The sequence below is a fragment of the Volvox carteri genome, assembly GCF_000143455.1.
Source record: "Volvox carteri f. nagariensis unplaced genomic scaffold VOLCAscaffold_5, whole genome shotgun sequence".
Classification (NCBI taxonomy): domain Eukaryota; kingdom Viridiplantae; phylum Chlorophyta; class Chlorophyceae; order Chlamydomonadales; family Volvocaceae; genus Volvox; species Volvox carteri.
The window spans coordinates 38228-57188 of record NW_003307548.1 but is presented as its reverse complement, the minus strand read 5'-3'; the positions used below and the strand labels follow the sequence as shown (position 1 = coordinate 57188).

The window sequence follows — 18961 nt, the reverse complement described above, 5'->3', positions numbered from 1 at the left end:
CAATTTGCCAGGACGTGACGCCGAACATACATCAGCGTGGGTCTGTGGCACACAAAGTTTTGCGACAGGAGGTCGCAGAGTCCCTCTCCAACCCCGAAGGGGACACTACTCCTCCGTTTTCTATGTTTTTGGGGCACGACGTATGGAAAGAGGCCCCGCAAGGGCTACACGAGGTAGACGAGCGAGTGGAGTGGCTGATGAACAGGCCAATGCCAGAAGGTGTGGTTTTGGAGTTCAAGGACCAATTAGTGAGGGGTTGGAAGCATACGCGTTTAGATGTCCAGCCTGACGTGTACCCGTCGGACGGCAAGCAACCAGGAATTCAAATGGCGAAGTATACGCATTGGATGGGTCTGGCGGCCGAGCAAGCGGGCAGGAAGGAGGTGCTTCCGCATATCACAATGTTTATCCCGCGTTCAGCGAACCGCAAGCTTATGCAGTTTAGGCTTTGCTGTTGGGCATTGGCGGCTAACAGAACGCGTAAGGGACGGCGTTATATACCTAGGGAGGAGCGAGTATGCCTCTGCTGCGGCACTGATAGCCATATCGAGGATGAGAAGCACATTTTGCTGGACTGTCCGGTGTACGACAAAATCAGATCTGATATGGGTTTCCCACGCTTCGAGCATATGAAGGACGCTATGAAGTGGGAACCTGAACGCTTGGCAAGGATGCTGGAACGCATATGGTCCCACCGCAACTCTAGCGTTTCCTTTGGTCCTTAGTATCCTTCATCACTTGTTTCGTTGGAAGTGCGAGATAGGATGGTGCTTATAGGCGATCTGGCAGCCCTTGAGCCCTCGGCTCGTATTAGGGTGGTTTGCAGGTACGGGGAACGCACCCACGACCATGTAACAACAACAACAACATCATCGGTGAACCATGTCTTGTTCGGGACTTTTAAAGGAACACAGCAACGGCTTGGCATCCTACCACGCCCATGCGGGCTTTCACTTGTTTCGTGCTGGGCAGCGTCCGGGGAGGAATCCGCCGGTGCCGGTGCCCCCACAATAAAACTGCACTGACGGTCAGGCTTGACTCCAGTGTGTGTATCCATAACCCCAACAGGGATGACTTGCGTGACCAGCTAAATGGCTGGCCTTCAACGATCATCAGGAGAATGCGTGATTTGTGCTCGGCGTAGGTAGCTGCATAGCGGTTCTGGTGGTGTGGTGGCGCGCCCGCCCAAACCAAATGTTTTGACACGGTCACGGCCACCAACCATGTGAAACACACCGCCAACTGCACGAAAACATGAATTGGAACTTCGCCAGCCCTCCTTTACATAGGAATCTCGCCAGCCCTCCTTTACATAGGAATAAATCAGTTACCTTCTGTTAGCACCATACCTTTCATGGCCTGCATTTGCAAATTTCACTTTTGAGTACTGCACAGGTCAAACGACATTTTACTGGTCAGGATGATGTCAATGCAGTTTCATGCGCCTGTGTACACAACAGGTTCCATACTGCAGTGCAACCTTCCAACTACCAAGTTAAATTTTCAGAGCAGGCCAGACATCAGCAAACGGGGTATTTCTGGTTTCGGGAAGGGGTCTATGTCTATCTTCCAGTACAATGGCCCGCTGTTCTTCATCGTTGACCGTGGACTTAGGTCGTCGGGCAGCCCTTCGGGGCCGTATAACAACTTTCATATACGGCGTTCTCCTTTCCGGAGATCGTGACGCCCAGTCGTCGTACTGGGGAATTAACGGCGCGAAGCACAAGTGGGGTCAACGGTGTTTTTATTTATTAAATCACTTGTCTCAAACGGTATCTTTCGATGCCACCATTTGATGGTTGTATCACCACCTGCATACTACAGTTGCTGCCGTGCAGCAATGACGGTGAGGCCGTGTAACACGAGCTATCCAGTAGCATACCAGCCTGCACTCCTGAAGCCTGGGCCATAGTTGTCCTTTGTACTGCTGCCTCTCCATCAAACATTAAGGTTGCAATCGTACTGCAGCGTGGGCTGGACTGTGTGTATGTAATAACAGTTCACAGCGTAGTTACCGGGGTGCTACCCGGGAAATCACAAAACCGCACATTTGAGAACCAAGCACCACATTCAGAACATTCACCACCACCGGATTGCACATTACTAATATCCAGCGCACTATGATATTTGCCGTATACATATAGGGCATGCATACTGCAATCGTTTAAATGAGACGGCCACACGACCACATCATGCCACAGCAAATTCTCAACGAAAAAACACAAACTGCCAACCGAGCAAAGCAGCCAACCAAAATTGTCGACCTTGGGGCACAGACGTTGAAGCGGCGTACTGGCCATTTAGCGGCATGCGACTCATAAACAGGGCAGGGATCACACTGGCTCCTACTGGCTCACGAGATTTCCAATGCGTGGAGAGCGCCTCATACTCCCCTACACTTCCAATTCGTAGGGACATCCTTACGGCATCCTTACAGCATCCACAAGCACAAACGGTTTCCAGGCAACCAGGGCAACGTGGTAATGTGACACGCAACAGCCCGGGATATCTCCGTCCCCACTGATGCATGGATGAAATGCCTCCCCCAGGCCAGGGTTGCAAAAGCCTAGCCTTGTCCCTAGCCTACACTAACATTTGATCCTGGAACATCCCGTACTTCTTGCGTGGCGCCTGCCATCCTTCATGTTGCCCTCAACCCCGTGGTCATCCTTCTTGCCTCTGCGGCTACATATCATGCCCTCGTGCTTCATCCTCAATCACCCACAAGCCGTCCTTGTTGTCTTACTTGCCGTCATGCTTACTTGTCGTCCCACTTGCCGTCGTTCTTGTCATTGTCGTCCCACTTGTCGTCCCACTTGCCGTCGTTCTTGTCATTGTCGTCCCACTTGTCGTCCCACTTGCCGTCGTTCTTGTCATTGTCGTCCCACTTGTCGTCCCACTTGCCGTCGTTCTTGTCATTGTCGTCCCACTTGCCGTCCCACTTGCCGTCGTTCTTGTCACTTGTCGTCCCATTTGCCGTCGTTCTTGTCATTGTCGTCCCAATTGTCGTCCCACTTGCTGTCGTTCTTGTCCTTGTCGTCCCAATTGTCGTCCCATTTGCCGTCGTTCTTGTCCTTGTCGTCCCACTTGCCGTCCCACTTGCCGTCGTTCTTGTCATTGTCGTCCCAATTGTCGTCCCACTTGCCGTCGTTCTTGTCCTTGTCGTCCCAATTGTCGTCCCACTTGCCGTCGTTCTTGTCCTTGTCGTCCCAATTGTCGTCCCACTTGCTGTCGTTCTTGTCCTTGTCGTCCCAATTGTCGTCCCACTTGCTGTCGTTCTTGTCCTTGCCGTCCCACTTGCCGTCCCACTTGCTGTCGTTCTTGTCCTTGTCCTCCCACTTTTCGTCCCACTTGCAATTGACTTTGTCCTTGTCGTCCCACTTAAACTCCCACTCGCCATCGTACTTTCCATGCTCTCCATCGGGCCAGCCATTGTCATGCTTCCCACCATCGTCCTTACCGCTGAAATCGCTCATCAGCTTTCGGTTGAGCTTATAATTACTAGACCCGGCCCCCAGCGGGTGGAAATCGGCAATAGAGAGGACGTGGTGCTCGCCAGCCCCATCGGGGTCCGCTGGGTGGACAGCACCTGACACTGGGAGCAGCTGCAGCAGCAACAGCCCACCAGCCAGCAGTAGCATAGGCAGGTGGATCACGGCGCTGCTGCCGGCCGCAGGCGCCCAATGCCGGCCTTTTTTGATGACCCTAGCGTGGTGTGCCATGATGGCCGCAAGTGGATGGAAGATTTTGCAATCGCTGCGAGCCTATCCTCAATCGGATAGATCTAATACTTAAAACCCAGCGATTTACAGGTATGCTATTGGTGCATATCTGTACCGATACTTTAAGAGATGATTTGACATCCTATGCTTTGTGGAGTGATGCGCTGATATACACCGCGACTTGCGGAACCGTATCGCCGACCGATCCGGTGTCTGCTTGTTCGGTCCGAATCACTCGATCGCTCCGATTCGTTCGATCGGCACGATTTTTTGATCGGGACCATTTGCCGTGCACTAGAGACTGTACCTATCGGACGTTCCGTGCCAGTCGATCGTCCGGCACGAGAGGGCATGGTAAATGGTTCATGAAGTATTTCCGGATTGATCAGTCAACCTATCCAAGACCTCCTTTCGTACAGTTTCGTACCCAGACGACCTAGTAACTGCTGCCGATTACACTTTTCGACTCTGTACCATGATGCATGTCACCTTGTGTAGTCGCGAAGAACATGGATAAACCCATATGGACGTCTGTTGCAGATGTGCTTCCGATGATAGTTGGTCCTGATAAGGAAGTAGCCAAATTAAGAGCCGCTACTACTATTATTTAGGCAATTGCGTGCTGGATCCATGTGTTCGGGACACCAACACACGGAACCAGCACCACGCACGCACCGCTACGTACTCCCCCGCCAGCTGTCAACAGCAGCAGGTCGCTCATCAGCTGAGGACCCGGCTACTGCTGCTGCGGCTACTGCTTGGGGCCCCCTGTGCGGTAGTCCCGACTGCAACGGTGCAAATCCCCTGGGAGCCTACAGAGCCGACAGGGATTTGGTTGCTTATTATGCTTCCGCCAAACTGCCTGTTGGTGATATTCTTGAAGGGTTCTCTAAAAAGCGGTTCGATGCGAGGTGAACGTGTGCTGACATAGTCGACCCGAGGGGGGTTTCCCCCCGGAGATATGGGGTTATGAAGGGTATATGCGGGTATCTGTAACTGGATGGGAGCATCTCCTAATAGTAAGGGCGCACGGCTGGTGGGTGCTGTGGCTGGCGCACACCAGGGCTGTGTTGCCGGGGCCAGTGCACCTGGTGCGCATGCGTTTCAGATCAGGTTCTTGGGAACTGGAAGTCAACTAACAGGTCTAAAGGCCGCGAGCGTACCTGCGGTCTTCATGACTGCGGTCTGGATGTCGAGGATGAGCTGCATGCCTTTAGTGAAGGCCCGGAGGAGAGGACGGCAACGTCCTCACTCGGCGCCACAATAATGGCTATATTAACCGTTCTAGGGCACCTCCGGCTGGTTGCTGACGGACACTGCTGGTCATGGCGACCAGTACATTGCGCACGCGGTGCAGGTACTCTGTGTCCGCACAGCATTTCGCACCATTGTGCTATTCACGGGAGATAGTCCTTCTTTCGGATCGACGTCGTGTGGTATTCGATTACCTGCCATGCGGGTTTGTCTCTCTGTCAGGGAAGGCAAGGACTAGACTGGCCTGGACATCGTAAGGCGCGCGCACACAGACATACACACCACCTTCATTCCGAACTGCTGCGATGCAACGGGGCAGTACGTATACGGCATGCACAGCACGTTCAGTACATGACAATACATCTTATAGGCAGGCGGCTGGCAGAGGTTAAGGCCTGACTTCTGCTCCCGGAGTGTCCGGGTTCATATCCGCCTGCCGACTCCTCGGGTGTTTAAGGAGTGTTGAAATGGGAAGTGGCCCCTCATCTTGTGGACGGTGTAGGACGTGATAATATCAACTTGCGAGCTGACCAGGAACTAAGTTGAGGCGCCGTTGATCCGCTAGATTTGATTGGATGCTGCTGGTGAGTTGCTGAACCCAACGAATACATTCTAAAAGCGGATGGGTTGAATGGATTAGGGTGCCCCTCTCGCAGGGGAGAGCAGGGACTGCCTCGGGAAAGGAGGCCGCTGGTGAAGCTTAACCACCCTGTAACATACATACACATACACACACACGCTCTTTGTCGCCACAGGCGGACATATCACTCCATGGCCCCATATACGTTCCAAACTGCTCCCTCCGCCTCAGGAAAGGTGCAGAAAAGCATTCCCGAAAACTGAAGAACACGCGTCAGTAAGTCTTCGCGTCAGTAAGTTCTCCTTTTGAATCCTGGACCTCGGGACCCTCCTGACATCGAACCCTCGTCAGGACCGGACAGCACATAGCTTTTAGCAACGCGCGGAGCTCGTCCGTTACCGCTCGTCCAGTCATATCTTATCGTCAACTTCCCACCGGGAGGGAAGCCAAGTCAGTCAGTGGCTCCTTTCCCCTCACCACCCGATCCATCCACAAAGTCAGACCTAATACATGGCCCAGCAGTACGACCTGCCAAACGCCGTACAACAACGTGATCGAGTAGAAGAAATTACTGTTGGCGCTCTCATATGACAGCCACATGTTCTGCATAGCGGGGCCCAGCACGCACAGCAGCAGCAGGCTGGCCGGCAATAGCAGCCGCAGCCGCGCCGCCGCCAGCTGCTGCCGACCTAGCAGTAGCAGCATCGGCGCCGCCAGGCCTAGGTCGGCGACGGAAGGGTAGGGTTTGTTGAAGCCAAGGCAGAGCAACTGGATCAGGAAGAGCGCAAGGGGGCGGCGCACGCCCAGCCGCTTGGCGAGTGGCGGCGCCAGGGCGAAGAGCAGCGAATGCGCCAGGATTCGGAGGTAGGCCTGTACGGACCCATGGGTCAGGTGGGGACGGGTGTAAGGCCGGAAGGTGATGGGTGAGGATAAGCCAGCGGGGCACGAGTGAGGACCGGCACAGCCACAACTAATAAAACCAAGTGGCGTGGACGAACGCAGGCATTGGTTAGGAAGCCCAGCCAGTGGGCCCGACCGGCCACGCGGGGGCTCCCAGGAGGGACACTGCTTGCCGGCAGGTAGCCGGGCTGCAGGTAAGCAGCAACACATATATGTGGTTAAGTTAACCTGCGAGCCAACCAGGAATGGAGTTGGGCCGCTGTCGACCCGGCAGATTCCGTTGGATGCTGGTGGTGGGTGCGGAACCTGAGCGATCCACTGAGAAGTTGATTAGGGTGACTGGATGAGGGTGCCCCGAAATACCGGGGAAGGCAGGGTTTCGCAGGGTAGCTGCCACGGGTGAAGATATACCCCCCTGTTTCACACATCATATATGGTGCGAGCCTTTGGTTGGACTCCATGTCGCTCCCTTCAGTCCCCCCCCCTTTCCTATGACACCAGGCTACGTTGGCGTCGTTTTTCATCCCGTTGTCTAGTCCGACGGCACCTTGGCGTCGTTGAAGACCTCCATGGAGAGATACCACCACTGGCCCACGTTGGGCGTCGCGTCGTCCAACAAGATCTGGCTGCCGTACACCCGTACAGCCCAGCAGGCGGCCAGAGAGCTACCAGCAGCGCGCAGCAGCGCCGCGCCCGCCTCCGCTTCTGGGCCGGGCGACTGACGGGCCATCAGCTGCTCCGCGGCGCCTAGGATACACGTCTTTGCCGCGCGGCTGCTGCTGCCGCCGCCGGCGCCGCTGCCGTCAGAAGTTACCACGATGCCCGGTGGCGGCGGAACCAACAGCAGGAACAGATCAGATGCAGCGACCAGGAACGCCAGAACAGCCATCGTCAACGCCGTACAATGCAGCAGCTGTCTCCAGGGGAGCAGCCGCGGCGGACGCGGTGGCGGCGGCAGCAGCCGCTTCCGACGTCCCTGATCTGGGCATGAGGGTGGGCTCGAACACTTAGGCCCCGGTGATATCGAGGCCGACCGCGCCAATATGTCTTGCTGACGCCTTGCTTCTCCTCCCCCATTTCTGCGGAGGAGTCCTCTTGCATCATCGTCATCACCATCATTGTCGGTTTCTGCTTCTTCAACCGTTGCGGCAGCTGCGATGGCTTCTGACGACCTGGCACCTGCAGCGGACTTCCTGTCGGTCCCTTTACTGACTGCAGGCTCGTCCGCCTCCTCCTGCTCGTCCTCCTCCTCCGCCGCCCTCCAGCCTTCTCTAACATTTACAGTCCCTGCTTGCTTTCGCCTACCCTTTCGCAGGTGCTGCTGCTGCTGCTGCTGCTGTTTCTCCTGACCTTCGAAATGGCCCCCAGCTGGCCCACAACCCGCGTCCACCTGGCCCGAGGAGCCCATTACGCCGTCGCTGCCGTCGGCACGAACGCGTCCCCCGGGAGCCACACCGCCGCCAACGCCGTCGCCACCGCCGCCGCCACAACCGTCAGCTGTTGTACGACATACTTTCCGCTGGAGCACGCACAGCGGGGTGGCCACGTCCTCCGGCCCGTACGACAGCAGACACGCGACTGGGAGCTGCGGAACGAGAGTAGCAGAGAGTAAAAACAAACCCGCAGAGGTCATAACGCCGCTTCACAATAAACACGATTCCCAGTCACAAGAGACGATTTGGGACCTACGTGCGTGCGGTGATCTAGGTTGTGCTGTGCGGGGGAAGAACCTGCTCTTGGTCATGGTTCATGCGAGCAAGTCTGCGGTAAGCCTCCAGAGCTCGGGTGCTCAGCAGGTCGATTATTCACTGCACCGCTTGGGAAGGTGGGTGGCTAAAAGTGGCTAGGTGGGTGGGTAGGTGGGTAGGCGGGTGGGCTGAAAAAGGACCGAAGCCCTTGCTTGCTGTGGTAGCAGCTGCTGGTGCGGCTCCCAGTAGAGCCCTTCATTAGAACAGAAAAGAAAGAGATCCACACCTTGTTGATCATCATCATTATTGTCGAAACATCAGGCCAAGCCTCTACAATCAGATCCTCAACCCCCGGGCCGCCGCCTCACCCACCCAACTCTCACCAGCAGCACCGCCGAATGCAGGCTCATGTACGTCGACACCGCCAGGCCCAGTGCCGCCAGCCCGGGCCGTGCCTTACAGGCGCCGTACAGCGCTGCCACAACCGCCAGGTTCTCGAGGGGAGATGTCGTACCCCCCGCAGCGGCCGCCAGGGTGAAGGGGTTGAGGAGGTAGGTCCAGACCAGGGCGGACGGCAGGGCGGAACGGAGGCCTCTGCCTGGACCTGGGACGGAAGGCAACAGCACAGAGAACGAGCCAGATAACGACCCAGGTAAGGACGCAAACACAAGACGGTACGTGTTGACGGCGGGTAATGGTGGGTGAAGGCACTGGTGAGGTGACGAAAGATGAGGTGACCGCACTGGTGAGGTGAGGTGCTAGCTGTAAGTTTTTAAGTGCGGAAGGGTCCCCCATACCCCCCATACCCATATCTCCCCCCTATCACTTCACAGCTCCTCCACTGGCTCCACTGACTCCAACATCCCGCTACAGATCCCACTACAGAGGACGGCTCTGTCCGGGGTTTCCCTACTGGGAGGGGAGCCGCACGACGGGTAGTAACGGTTAGGGGTTGCTGTGGGTTGTAAGAGGAATGCAAACGGGCCGTTAGTGGCGCTGCTGTGACCATATGCTGGGAGAGGAGGGGGCAGAGGAGAGGAGGGGGCAGAGGAGAGGAGGGGGCAGAGGAGAGGAGGGGGCAGAGGAGAGGAGGGGGCAGAGGAGAGGAGGGGGCAGAGGAGAGCCACGGCTTGCGGGTGTGGCAGCAACAAATCTACCACCAACGGGAAGGGAGGTAGAGAGCAGGGGTGCTAGCACACGTGGGGTGTCACGCGGAGCGTCACGCGCGGCTGTCCCCGTCCGTCCCCCGGCTGTGAGCTTTCCATCCACTGTGCAACCAGGAAGCACAAAACACGGCACAGCGGGCGCGAAGACCGAGGAGGCCGGCGCAGCAGCCCTGCGGTCAGCTCTCACCTCCAGAGGAGGACTCGCAACTCGGCTCCACGCCGATACCGACGCCAGCAGCGGCGGCCCGCCTATCCGGGTCTTGTACAGCCCCTGTGACGACGCGTGTCGCACGGCTTTCGTCTGTGACACGCCTTGGACCGGAGAGCAAGTCCATGGCCAGAAGGTAGAGTAGCGACGCTGCCAGGAGGTCGAGAAGAGTGTTGGGCAGCACGTAGAGAAAGTCGTGGTCAGCCAGAGCGCCGTACAGCCACAGCCCTAGGGGCGGTGTACGGCAGGACGAGCCAGTGTAGGGTGATATGCCAAGGCGTAGCAAAGCAAGGCCCTCACGGAGCTCCAGGTTGCTGTTTGCTGCTGTGGACACCTCGATGCGCCATGCAAGGAAAGCTCCGACACCGCTCCAGGCGAGCAGCAGCCGCGCAGCCGTGCCCACGATAGCTGCGTAGATCATACTTAGGCACTGTTTTGCTCGTAAATTGCTTTGTTCGAGCTGCGGCTGTTCAGGCCATCAGTTGAGTAATCTCCAACCGCTCCCTGCAGGACAGTATGTTGTGGCTCGATATCCTGACACAATTGTATTTTCTGTGTTACATATTGCTAATGTAATCTTCAAAACCGATAACGAGAGTCCCTACTGGGGTTCCGCCATTGTGTAGTAATACGAACGCAAATGAACGAAGGTATGTTATAATTATACATAAATAGGTATTGCATTATTACAGTTGCTCAACTTGTAACGTAAGCAAAACGACGCACAGCTGCGCAGATTGCGACTTGGTGGTTAGTCGTGAATATGACGCGCAAACGAACGAACGAAAGAGTGCAACACGGACGAAAGAGTGCACGCGGACTAGCACATGTTTTGGATCATATCAGAAGATGCAGGTTACAATTTATTGATGATTAAATATGTTTGTACAGTAAGGTTAATTTACTACCTTTATATGTTTTTGTTTCCAGTTCGGCGGTTCATGAGCCTCTTGGCTCGTTTGGACCGTACAAGCTCGAAGCTTGTAACACAAACGTCGTCGTCGTCGTGCAACACTAGAGAGTCACGCAGCTAAGGTCCCACACCACACGCTTCAGGCCTATCCTCGTGTGCTCAAACACCTATGCACACTTATGCACAAAACTCACACCGCTCTACCCCACGGCGTCCCACGGCCCCCTGTCCATTCACCGCAAAATCCGAGGTAGCAGTCGTTGACCCCTTCATTTGCAAATAAGTTAGGATTCTATGATACACCGGGACCACTATCATCCGAACATCCCTCAGCCGCTAGTTTCCCCAACTAACACAACAATTACAAAATGCAAACAGCACATCCAGGTCGATGAATATCTTCACAACCATGTCGGACCATCTTAATTAACACCTTCAGGTCGCCCTGCCCAAGTCCCTGGCTGCTATTTCAGTGCTATTACTACTGCTGCTGCTACTGCTGCTACAGCTGCTGCTACAGCTGCGGCTGCAGCGACGGTGGTGGCAGTGGCCTCTGCTCCTGGCGCGGCTGCTGCTGTTGCGCGGGCGGCTGCCCCTGTGCCTGCTGCCTGTCATGTTCCTGGATGTATTGTACGGCCTCCCGAAACGACTCACTGATGCATCTGTACGGCACCTGTAACCCCAGCTCCACCTCACTGGACGAGCTGTCGAAGAGGAGCGTGCCGTACGCAACCGTACGGATGAGGTCCGGCGGCGCCTTTGCAGCCCACATCAAACAGGAAAATGGAAGAGAGTCATCTTGCAGATGGTACAACATGTACGAAACTTGTATTTTGCCAGCTACTGCTGCTGCTGCTGCTGGTGCAGTGCCGCACACTCGAGAAAGGACGAGAGAGGGAAAGGAAAGGAAGAAAAGAGAGAGGTGCGCGGCCTAGGCCAGGAAAGCAGGGAGCAAGCCCAGGGCCGCAAAAGACCCCCACACCCGCGGGAGCCACACACACGCACACACACACAACCCGCACCGCCCAACCGTACATACCTGCGGCGCCACGCCCGTCAGTGCAGCCCAGCCAGCAGCGGCCGCCGCCCACGCCGCCGCCACCCCCACGGGTACCCTCCACGTGGGTGCCGGCGTGCCGCTGAGCCGGGCCAGGGTGTCGTAGAACTCGGCAGTCGTCATTCTCTGATTGCCCACCTGCCCACCGGCGTCCGTGCACAAGTATACGTGTGTGCAAACCATCACTTCGGGATGGGCCGCTTGGAAATGAGCCGCCAGCCGGGGCTGGGCACCCACACGCAACTGAACCGCGTGCATGTGTGTGTATGTATGTTGTTACAGGGTGGTTAACTTCGCCAGCGGCCCCCTTTCCCGGGGCAGTCCCTGCTCTCCCCTGCTAGAGGGGCACCCTAATCCGTCACCCCATCAGACTTCAGAATGTATTCGTTGGGTTCGGCAACTCACCACCAGCATCCAACCAAATCTAGCGGATCAACGACGCATCAACTTAGTCCCTGGTCAGCTCGCAAGTATGTATGTGTGGGTTATAAAACCCGTTCTAGGACTCTCAGGTAGTGCCGCCAAACATCGCCCCCGTCACCGTGCATGATCACCTCACCCACGGCCACACACGCACCAGGTATCTGCGCCCAGGTCGGCCTCGCAGCAGCGCGGCGGCAATGGCTGCGGCAGCGTCCCGCACCCCGATGTAGGTGAACACCGTGTCATGGCCCAGGGCCGCTGGGACCTGCACGGGAGGCAACGGTCGCAGGGCCGGCCCATTAGCCGGGTGAGGGGTGTGGGGGTTGAGAGGGGTAAAAGGGGTGTGAGGGGGCCCTCCCTCCCTCCCTCCCTCCCTCCCTCCCTATCCACCGCCATCACCTCCGCCACCAGCTCGCACCCACCTTGCCGCGCACCAAATCCGCAATTCGCATCACGTCGTCCTGGGGCCCAGAAACCAGCCTCCGGTCCGCACCCACCACACATGCCAGCGCCACCACACACGCAGGCAGCCCGGTCTCCGCAGCGAGCCGCAACACAGCCGCATCACCTGCCGCCTTGCTGCGTGCGTAGAGGCTGGCGGTGGGCCCCGGGGGCGTGTCGGGTTGGAGGGGACGCGTGGGGGAGCCCCAGCCACCGGGAGGGCATCCCATTGCGAGGATGGTGCTGACATGTACGATCTGGTACGGCAGTGATGTACGACGTGGATGAGGGTGGGGGGGTTAGCGAGCTTGTGGTGCGGTGAGGAGAGACAGAGCCCTGCGGAGTGAAGTGGTGCGACACGTGGGGCCATAGGCCGAATGTACGGCGACAAAAGCCCACTCTGTCCACCTGCGCAACCGTTTGGATGTCAGAATATGCCTCAGCTCTGAAATCCCACAATTTTACAACACGTGATTTTTTATGATCAGAAGCCGCGTTGACGAATATGGCGATAGTGAAACCCTAGAGGAATAATAACTCGCGGGGTCAGCGGCTATCCTCTATCCTCTCGGGCCTTTCGTCAAACACAGAGATGGGGTTCTTCACGTTCCCCTCCAGAAGCGACATCAAAACTCAGATCACAAAACCCCCACACTACTCCATGCGGTCCTGCTACACAGCCACGCAGCCATCCCCACCTGTGTAACTTTGGCTTCCAGAGCCAGCTTCATAAGCTCCGAAACCGCCACCTCGTTTAGAGCGCCGTACATCTCCGTACTGCGGCTCCACCAGCGGTAGTGCGCAGCGCAGTTGATGAGACCGTCGCAGCCCCCATCAGCGGTTAGGTGAGGCGCCACGGTTGTACGGCAGGCTGGGCCGAGCATATCGCTGCGTGCCGTACACGACCGGGCCGGAAGGGCGTAAGGGCGTAAGAGCTATAGGTACGTCACTGCGGGAGCCAAAACCCGGGGAGGCGGTGCGCAGGGGGCGGAGGAGGCCGGGGAGGCGGAAGGGGTGCGGTGCTATGCTGTGCGGGGTTGCCGGGGTTTCCCGCGAAATCCCCAAGACGGGGGGCCCGAGGTGGGAGACCGGGGCGCGGAGCCGACATCCCCAATGGTGTGACCAATGGACCCACAACCACCCACTGACTCTCCTTTGCCATGCAGCCCAGTCCTTGCTAACACACACACACACACACACTAATTCCTTTCTCATCCTGCCGCTCACCCGATACATAGCTTCACCCGGCCCGCATGGTCCCTCTCCAGCTGGAGGAGCTCGGGAGTGGGTTGCCGGGTCAGGCAGCGAACCTGCCGTGTCGCAAGTGGGTCGGTTAGGTTTTGGCTGGGTTTCCGTTGGGTATTGGCAGGTTTCAGTTAGGTTTTGGTTGGGTTTCAGTAAGGTTTTGGTTGGGGTTCCGGCCGGGGTTCAGGGTGCGATGCAGAGCCGCTTGGCGGCCAGCCGGAGTAGTAGCCGTGTAAGTAGCGCATTGGCGCATGTCTAGGGGTGCCGGTTCCGTCATGCAGCGCACCATCGTGACACCCCTTTGTGATACCGCTCTCCACCCAACAACGCTGTCTCCAATCCCTTAAGGGGAGGAGGGAATGAAGATGGCGCGGGAGGGAGCGGAGGAGATAAGGACGCAGGAACCTCCCATCCTCACCTTCATCCGCATCCTAACCCAATCCCAAATCATGAACCCATCATTGCGCCCATGGAGCGCGCCCCCGGGCCCCCACCCCGGTCACTACCCGAAGAGGCGAACCCGCCCAGGGGAGCGAAACACAGTGCCCCCACTCGCCTCCTCCGCCAGCTGCCCCGCCAGCAGCGCCCGCACCACGTGAGACCCCACGAGCCCGCTGGCGCCGGTCACCAGTACGGCACGGAATGGCCGGGGGACCTCGCCTGCGCCCGAGCCCACCGCGTGGTCCTTCATGGCGATCAGAAGACCCGAGATCCCGTGTTGGCGACCCCACGGCCGTGGCTGTGGTTTACAGGAGATCCGGCCTGCGGCGGCGTCGTGGCCACCTAGTTATGTAAAAGGAAAGTAGAGTGCTCAGAAAGGCCTAGATCGTTTGCAAAAGAGCTACCCTAAACGGACAAGTTAATTCATATTCTTAAACCCCCCTTGTGATCAGGACCTACCAAAGACACAGTTTCTTGGACAGTGACCGAATCATCGCCTGTGGTACACGGTTCCTCCAAGCCAAGTAGTTAGGTTTGTCCCTTCCGAACACATCATAACGCGTTAAGAAGTGAGGCCCTTGTTTGCAATCGCTCGCTTCAGGCATATTTCCATGAGGCCAAACCCTTACTCGATGCACGAATACCGTACGGAGAGACTCCCGAAGTTGAAGGAGAGTGAGCAGGTAGGTGATCCTCACAGTCCGCAATTAACATCAAACGCATAGGGAATTGCAATATAACAGTCCTGGAATGCTGCTGACATTGTGCTGACCTGGACTGGGTTGCTTTTTGGGGTGTTTAACCAGGAGGCGATTCGTACTAATACGTAGAGCGTAGGGCCATATGGTATTGTTTTGTGTTGTTTGTCCTTCTATGGGTATAAGCTCATTTGCATCTGTCCAACGTCAAACCAGGTCGATGCTCGTCACACCCGGAACCCGCCACTTTTAGCATGGAGGATTACCGTCTAGAGCAGCAAAAAAACATTGCAGCCCAAGTCTTACTGCGCACGCCTTTGTTAAATCTATACGCCTCCAAGCAATCCCTGCCTCCAGCAATCGCTCGTTTTCGGCTGCTGCAGGTAATCCCACATTTAGGCATGACCTAAAGGACACCTTTAAGCTTGTCTTCAATGAGCCCCTTTGGCACCGGGGTCCCCAGGTCATATCGCAAAGCCCAGGCGAGGCGGATCCCACGCTTGCCCTCCCTTCTGAGCACCTTCCGGGGGGACAGCCCGCAGCGCAAGTCCTGGTCGGTAATCAGCCTCAACCCGAACCTCATCCAGCTCAGCAGCAAGCAGTCGCTGAGCCGGAACAGGGTCCACACCCGCCACGTCCCGCGCCGGACGCCATCAACGGGGACCCTGATATCCCCCTCCTCTCCAGCTCGGATTCAGACTCAGGCTCGGGGGCTGACTCCGACTGGCTTTCCGATTTAGAGGCCGAGGACTTTGGAGCCGATCGCGCGGAGTTTCAACGGCTGCGTGCCGGCGGCGGGGCACGCGCCCAAAGGAATCAGGCCCCAGCCCAGGTGCAGCAAGAGGGGCTGGAAGAGCAGCCGCCTCCACAGCCACCACAGCGCCTGCAGCAGGAGCAGCAGCATCCACAGGGGCGTCAGGCTGCTGAGGAGGGAGGTGACGTGGGGGAGGAAGAGCAGCTACACCAGCAGCAGGCGGCAGGGCCCCCACCTCGCAGGCATCTGGTCTGGGTGGAGGCCGACCTGGAGGTGCTGCCGGACGCGGAGTAGAGCAGCGGCGCCGGGAGGAGGAGGAGGAGGAAGAGGAGGGCACGTGGACAGGAAGGGCACGGAAGGGGCAGTTGTACGACAGGGTGTGCTGCATACAGCAGTGCCGTAGTAGTGGCGACGGCGGCGGCGGCAAGTGGTGGCCGGGAAAGCGTAGAGCCGGCGGTGCGGACGTGGGGCCCACGAAGAGCTTTCTGGGTTTGCGCAGCGCGGGGAGGGGGCGGACGGGGGTTGGGAAGGGCTTCAAACAGGGAAGTTGTTGACCCAGCGGGGTTGTGGCAGCAACACGGACGGCGGCGGCTGTTGCGTCTCTTCTTAGCGCCCTCTTAGCTGTCAGACAGAAAGAGAGGTGGGGGGCCTCTCAGGAGGTCATAGGAACGGGGCCGGGCTCTGGTCCCCGCGGATCCTTGATTGAGAACCGGCGTTCGGCACTCTCTTCTTGGCTCCTATAAGCTGAGAGTGAGAGAGAAAAAGAGAGAGGAAGAGAGAGGGAGTGGGGCTACAAGCAAGGCGCAGCACTAGGGAGGAGCTGTTTACCGTACTGCTGTGCGCTCTGTTAATTGTTAGTTGAGGAGAGGGAGGGTAGTGGGGCTGGGCAGGAATGCGGGTGATTTTCGCTCGCGCAGTGCGCTACATGGCGCTCCTGCGCGGCCACTCGGAGTTCGCGCATTCCTCCGCGGGGTCGTACCCACTATACCGGGGAGCGTACGTGTACGGATTTCCGTACGCTCCGTACGGCGGTAGTGTGTCGCCATCGGTGATGCTGCCGCGCGGCGCCGCCGCTGCGGCGGCAGATGCCACGGCGCTGGCACGGCGAGTGCACGCTCTGGCCGTCGTCGCTGTACGGCGGCTGTACTTTTTGGTTGTGACGTCAGCACTCGTCGCCGGCGCGGCGGCAGTGGCGTCGGCGACGGACACGGCGACGTCGCTGGCGGCGGCAGCTCCACGGACGTTACGTACAGTTATGTGGGCCATTCGGGCTAGCCTGAGCTACAAGCGCTTTCAGGTGGGCGGTGGGGGGGGGCAGTAGAGGATAGCGCCGGTAGGGGTCGGCGCCCTGGCCTGACGTGTATACATACGTACATACGTACGTACATATATGCGTACATTTATATATACATACATGCATATATATACATACATACGTACCCGCATTTCCAGGCCTCCTGCTACGGCGCCGACACGGAGCACGACGAGGCCTACCAGGCGGCCCTCAGCCAGCTGCATACCTACTGGGCTAAGCAGCTCCTGGCGGTGAGCTGGGGGGGGAGGGGGAAGGTACCCGGTCCGGGGCGGCAGGGTAGGGGCGGGGGCCCGCGTGAGGGACTTCGACATGCGGGGGAGGGGCTGTGACAGGGGGGGGTTCAGAGGTCCGGGTGTGCAGCGAGAAGGGCTCCTAGTGGTGGTGGTGGTGGTGATGGTGGTGTCGACACGAAACGGGTCCGAAGCGACTTGCGGATGCAAAGGCCCTCCGCGTAGTCCTGGCGGGATTCAATCTGGATGGAGGGATGAAGGGATGGGATGGGATGCGGTTTGGTTGTATGGTGATCTCTGAGTAGTGGTGATCTGGACACGGTTAGGGTTTTTCCCGCGTTTAAATGTCATTCCCTCCTAACCCCACGTACCCCTAAACCCCCCTTGCATCCCCCGCCAGGTCTGTCGTCGCAACGGCGGAGTGTACGTCAAGGCGGGACAGTTTGCAGCGGCGTTTGGGGGCGTGCCCCGGGAATACCGTACCGTACTGTCACAGCTGGAGGACCGTGCCGTACCCAATCCGTACAAAGTGGTACGGCTCCCTGGAATGGAACTGACAGCCGTGTGTGTTTGCCTCCCCCGTGTTTGTCGCCACGTGGACGTGTGCGGCTCACTGAGGTTGGCTTCGCTGCCCGGGGGCTATCTGGGGAAAGGGGGATTCTAGGGGGTCCGTGAGCCAGAGGGCTTCAAAACGGCTCCTCTCTTTGGGCCTGCCGACCCACTTTGCAGCTTAGGTGCGGCACCAGCGAAGCTAGTATAGCCTCTAAGCTACATTATGTACGGCAGAAGTACGGCTTGCCAGTTTTGAAAATGTGTTACTTGATTGGCTTTACAGCTCCATAATTCCCGCGCAATTCGCCTCTCACCACTGGTGGGCCTTATTGTTGCGCTAACTGCGGTAGTGTAAGGCCCTTGACAGCTCCGGTTCCCGCCATTGCCTTTTCCTGTCGCAGTCTGTATGTCCGGCGTCATCTCTTATGGGCGGCCACCTTGAAGCAAAAGCCGTGAAGGCTGTTCAGGACATGACTCTCACCAACACCCCACCTTAAACTGCGGCATTTCCTGTTTCCCTAAATTCCCTAGGCAGCTATCCGCCTCCCCAGTCCCTAACCCTCCTCCGCACTTCTCCCCTCCAACCCGCCCCGGAAACCCCGGCTACCCACACGCGCCCGGAATCCTATCTCGACCCCCCCGTCCTAGAGCTCGGAAAACAAACTACCTTCAAAAATATCCTAGAAAACCCTAAGCCCATACTAAAACCCTAAACCGCCCGCACACGCGCCAGGTCCGCCGCGCCCTGGAGCGGGAGCTGGGCGGCCCCGAGCGAGTGGACTCCGTGTTCTCTTCCTTCAGCCGGCGGGCCACTGCGGCCGCCTCCCTGGCGCAGGTGCACAAGGCGGTGCTGGCGGATGGCAGGGAGGTCGCGGTCAAGGTGAGGAGGGCCGGCAAAGGGGGAGAGATGGTTGTGTGTGTGTGTGTGTGTGTGTGTATGTGTGCGGAATCGGGTGTGGGAGTGGAAGGGGGTGCCGGATGGATTGGAAGTATTATCGGGGGGCTTGGTAGGACTTGCCGCCCAGTCGCCTTACATGATGAGGGTGTGAGGATGTGGGCCCCGCTGAACCCCCCTCTCACCCCCCACACCCCCACACCCCATGGACGCCTTTCGGTCAGTTCTACGTTTGATACTCTCTTGCCCTGGCAGCAGCTTCAATCGTGTGTGGTTCGTCTCCCCCCCCCCCCAACACCTACAGGTCCAGTACCCCGGTCTGGCTAGCTCTGTGGCCGCCGACCTGGCCACCATGAAGGCCCTGGCAGCGGCCGCCTCAGCCCTGTTCCCGGACATCCGACTAGCCTGGCTGTACGAGGAGCTGGCGGCCAAACTGGAGGTGGAGCTGGACTTCAGGTGCGCGGAGTGGGGGGGGGTGA

General features: G+C 58.1%; 4 protein-coding genes across 4 annotated transcripts in view; 1 reads left to right on the top strand and 3 right to left on the bottom strand.

Moving 5' to 3' along the window:
• Nucleotides 1–2758: 2758 nt before the first annotated feature.
• VOLCADRAFT_87262 (uncharacterized protein) lies at nt 2759–3641 on the bottom strand (the record flags this gene model as incomplete). Its single annotated transcript, XM_002946995.1, has 2 exons — nt 2759–2960; nt 3016–3641. The coding sequence occupies 2 exons, from the start codon at nt 3639–3641 to the stop codon at nt 2759–2761; spliced, it is 828 nt and encodes a 275-aa protein (XP_002947041.1).
• Nucleotides 3642–4329: 688 nt separating this feature from the next.
• On the bottom strand, nt 4330–9939 carry VOLCADRAFT_87261 (uncharacterized protein; the record flags this gene model as incomplete). The annotated part of the gene is made up of 7 exons (XM_002946994.1): nt 4330–4418; nt 4886–4925; nt 6034–6426; nt 7004–8041; nt 8528–8748; nt 9058–9156; nt 9498–9939. The coding sequence occupies 7 exons, from the start codon at nt 9937–9939 to the stop codon at nt 4330–4332; spliced, it is 2322 nt and encodes a 773-aa protein (XP_002947040.1).
• Nucleotides 9940–11123: 1184 nt separating this feature from the next.
• Nucleotides 11124–14288, bottom strand: VOLCADRAFT_103264 (uncharacterized protein; the record flags this gene model as incomplete). The annotated part of the gene is made up of 8 exons (XM_002946993.1): nt 11124–11135; nt 11471–11626; nt 12066–12176; nt 12334–12609; nt 13051–13240; nt 13580–13662; nt 13884–13939; nt 14150–14288. 8 exons carry the CDS (start codon nt 14286–14288, stop codon nt 11124–11126), a joined length of 1023 nt encoding a protein of 340 aa, XP_002947039.1.
• A 361-nt stretch (nt 14289–14649) lies between these two features.
• Nucleotides 14650–18961, top strand: part of VOLCADRAFT_103263 (uncharacterized protein) — a gene marked incomplete at both ends in the record, with an annotated part of 8960 nt that continues 4648 nt past the window's right edge. Inside the window, 7 exons of the mRNA XM_002947124.1 lie at nt 14650–14713; nt 15120–15671; nt 16408–16787; nt 16943–17035; nt 17436–17567; nt 18321–18467; nt 18787–18938. Coding sequence (XP_002947170.1) covers nt 14650–14713; nt 15120–15671; nt 16408–16787; nt 16943–17035; nt 17436–17567; nt 18321–18467; nt 18787–18938 — 1520 coding nt within the window. The remainder of the gene's footprint in view (nt 14714–15119; nt 15672–16407; nt 16788–16942; nt 17036–17435; nt 17568–18320; nt 18468–18786; nt 18939–18961) is intronic.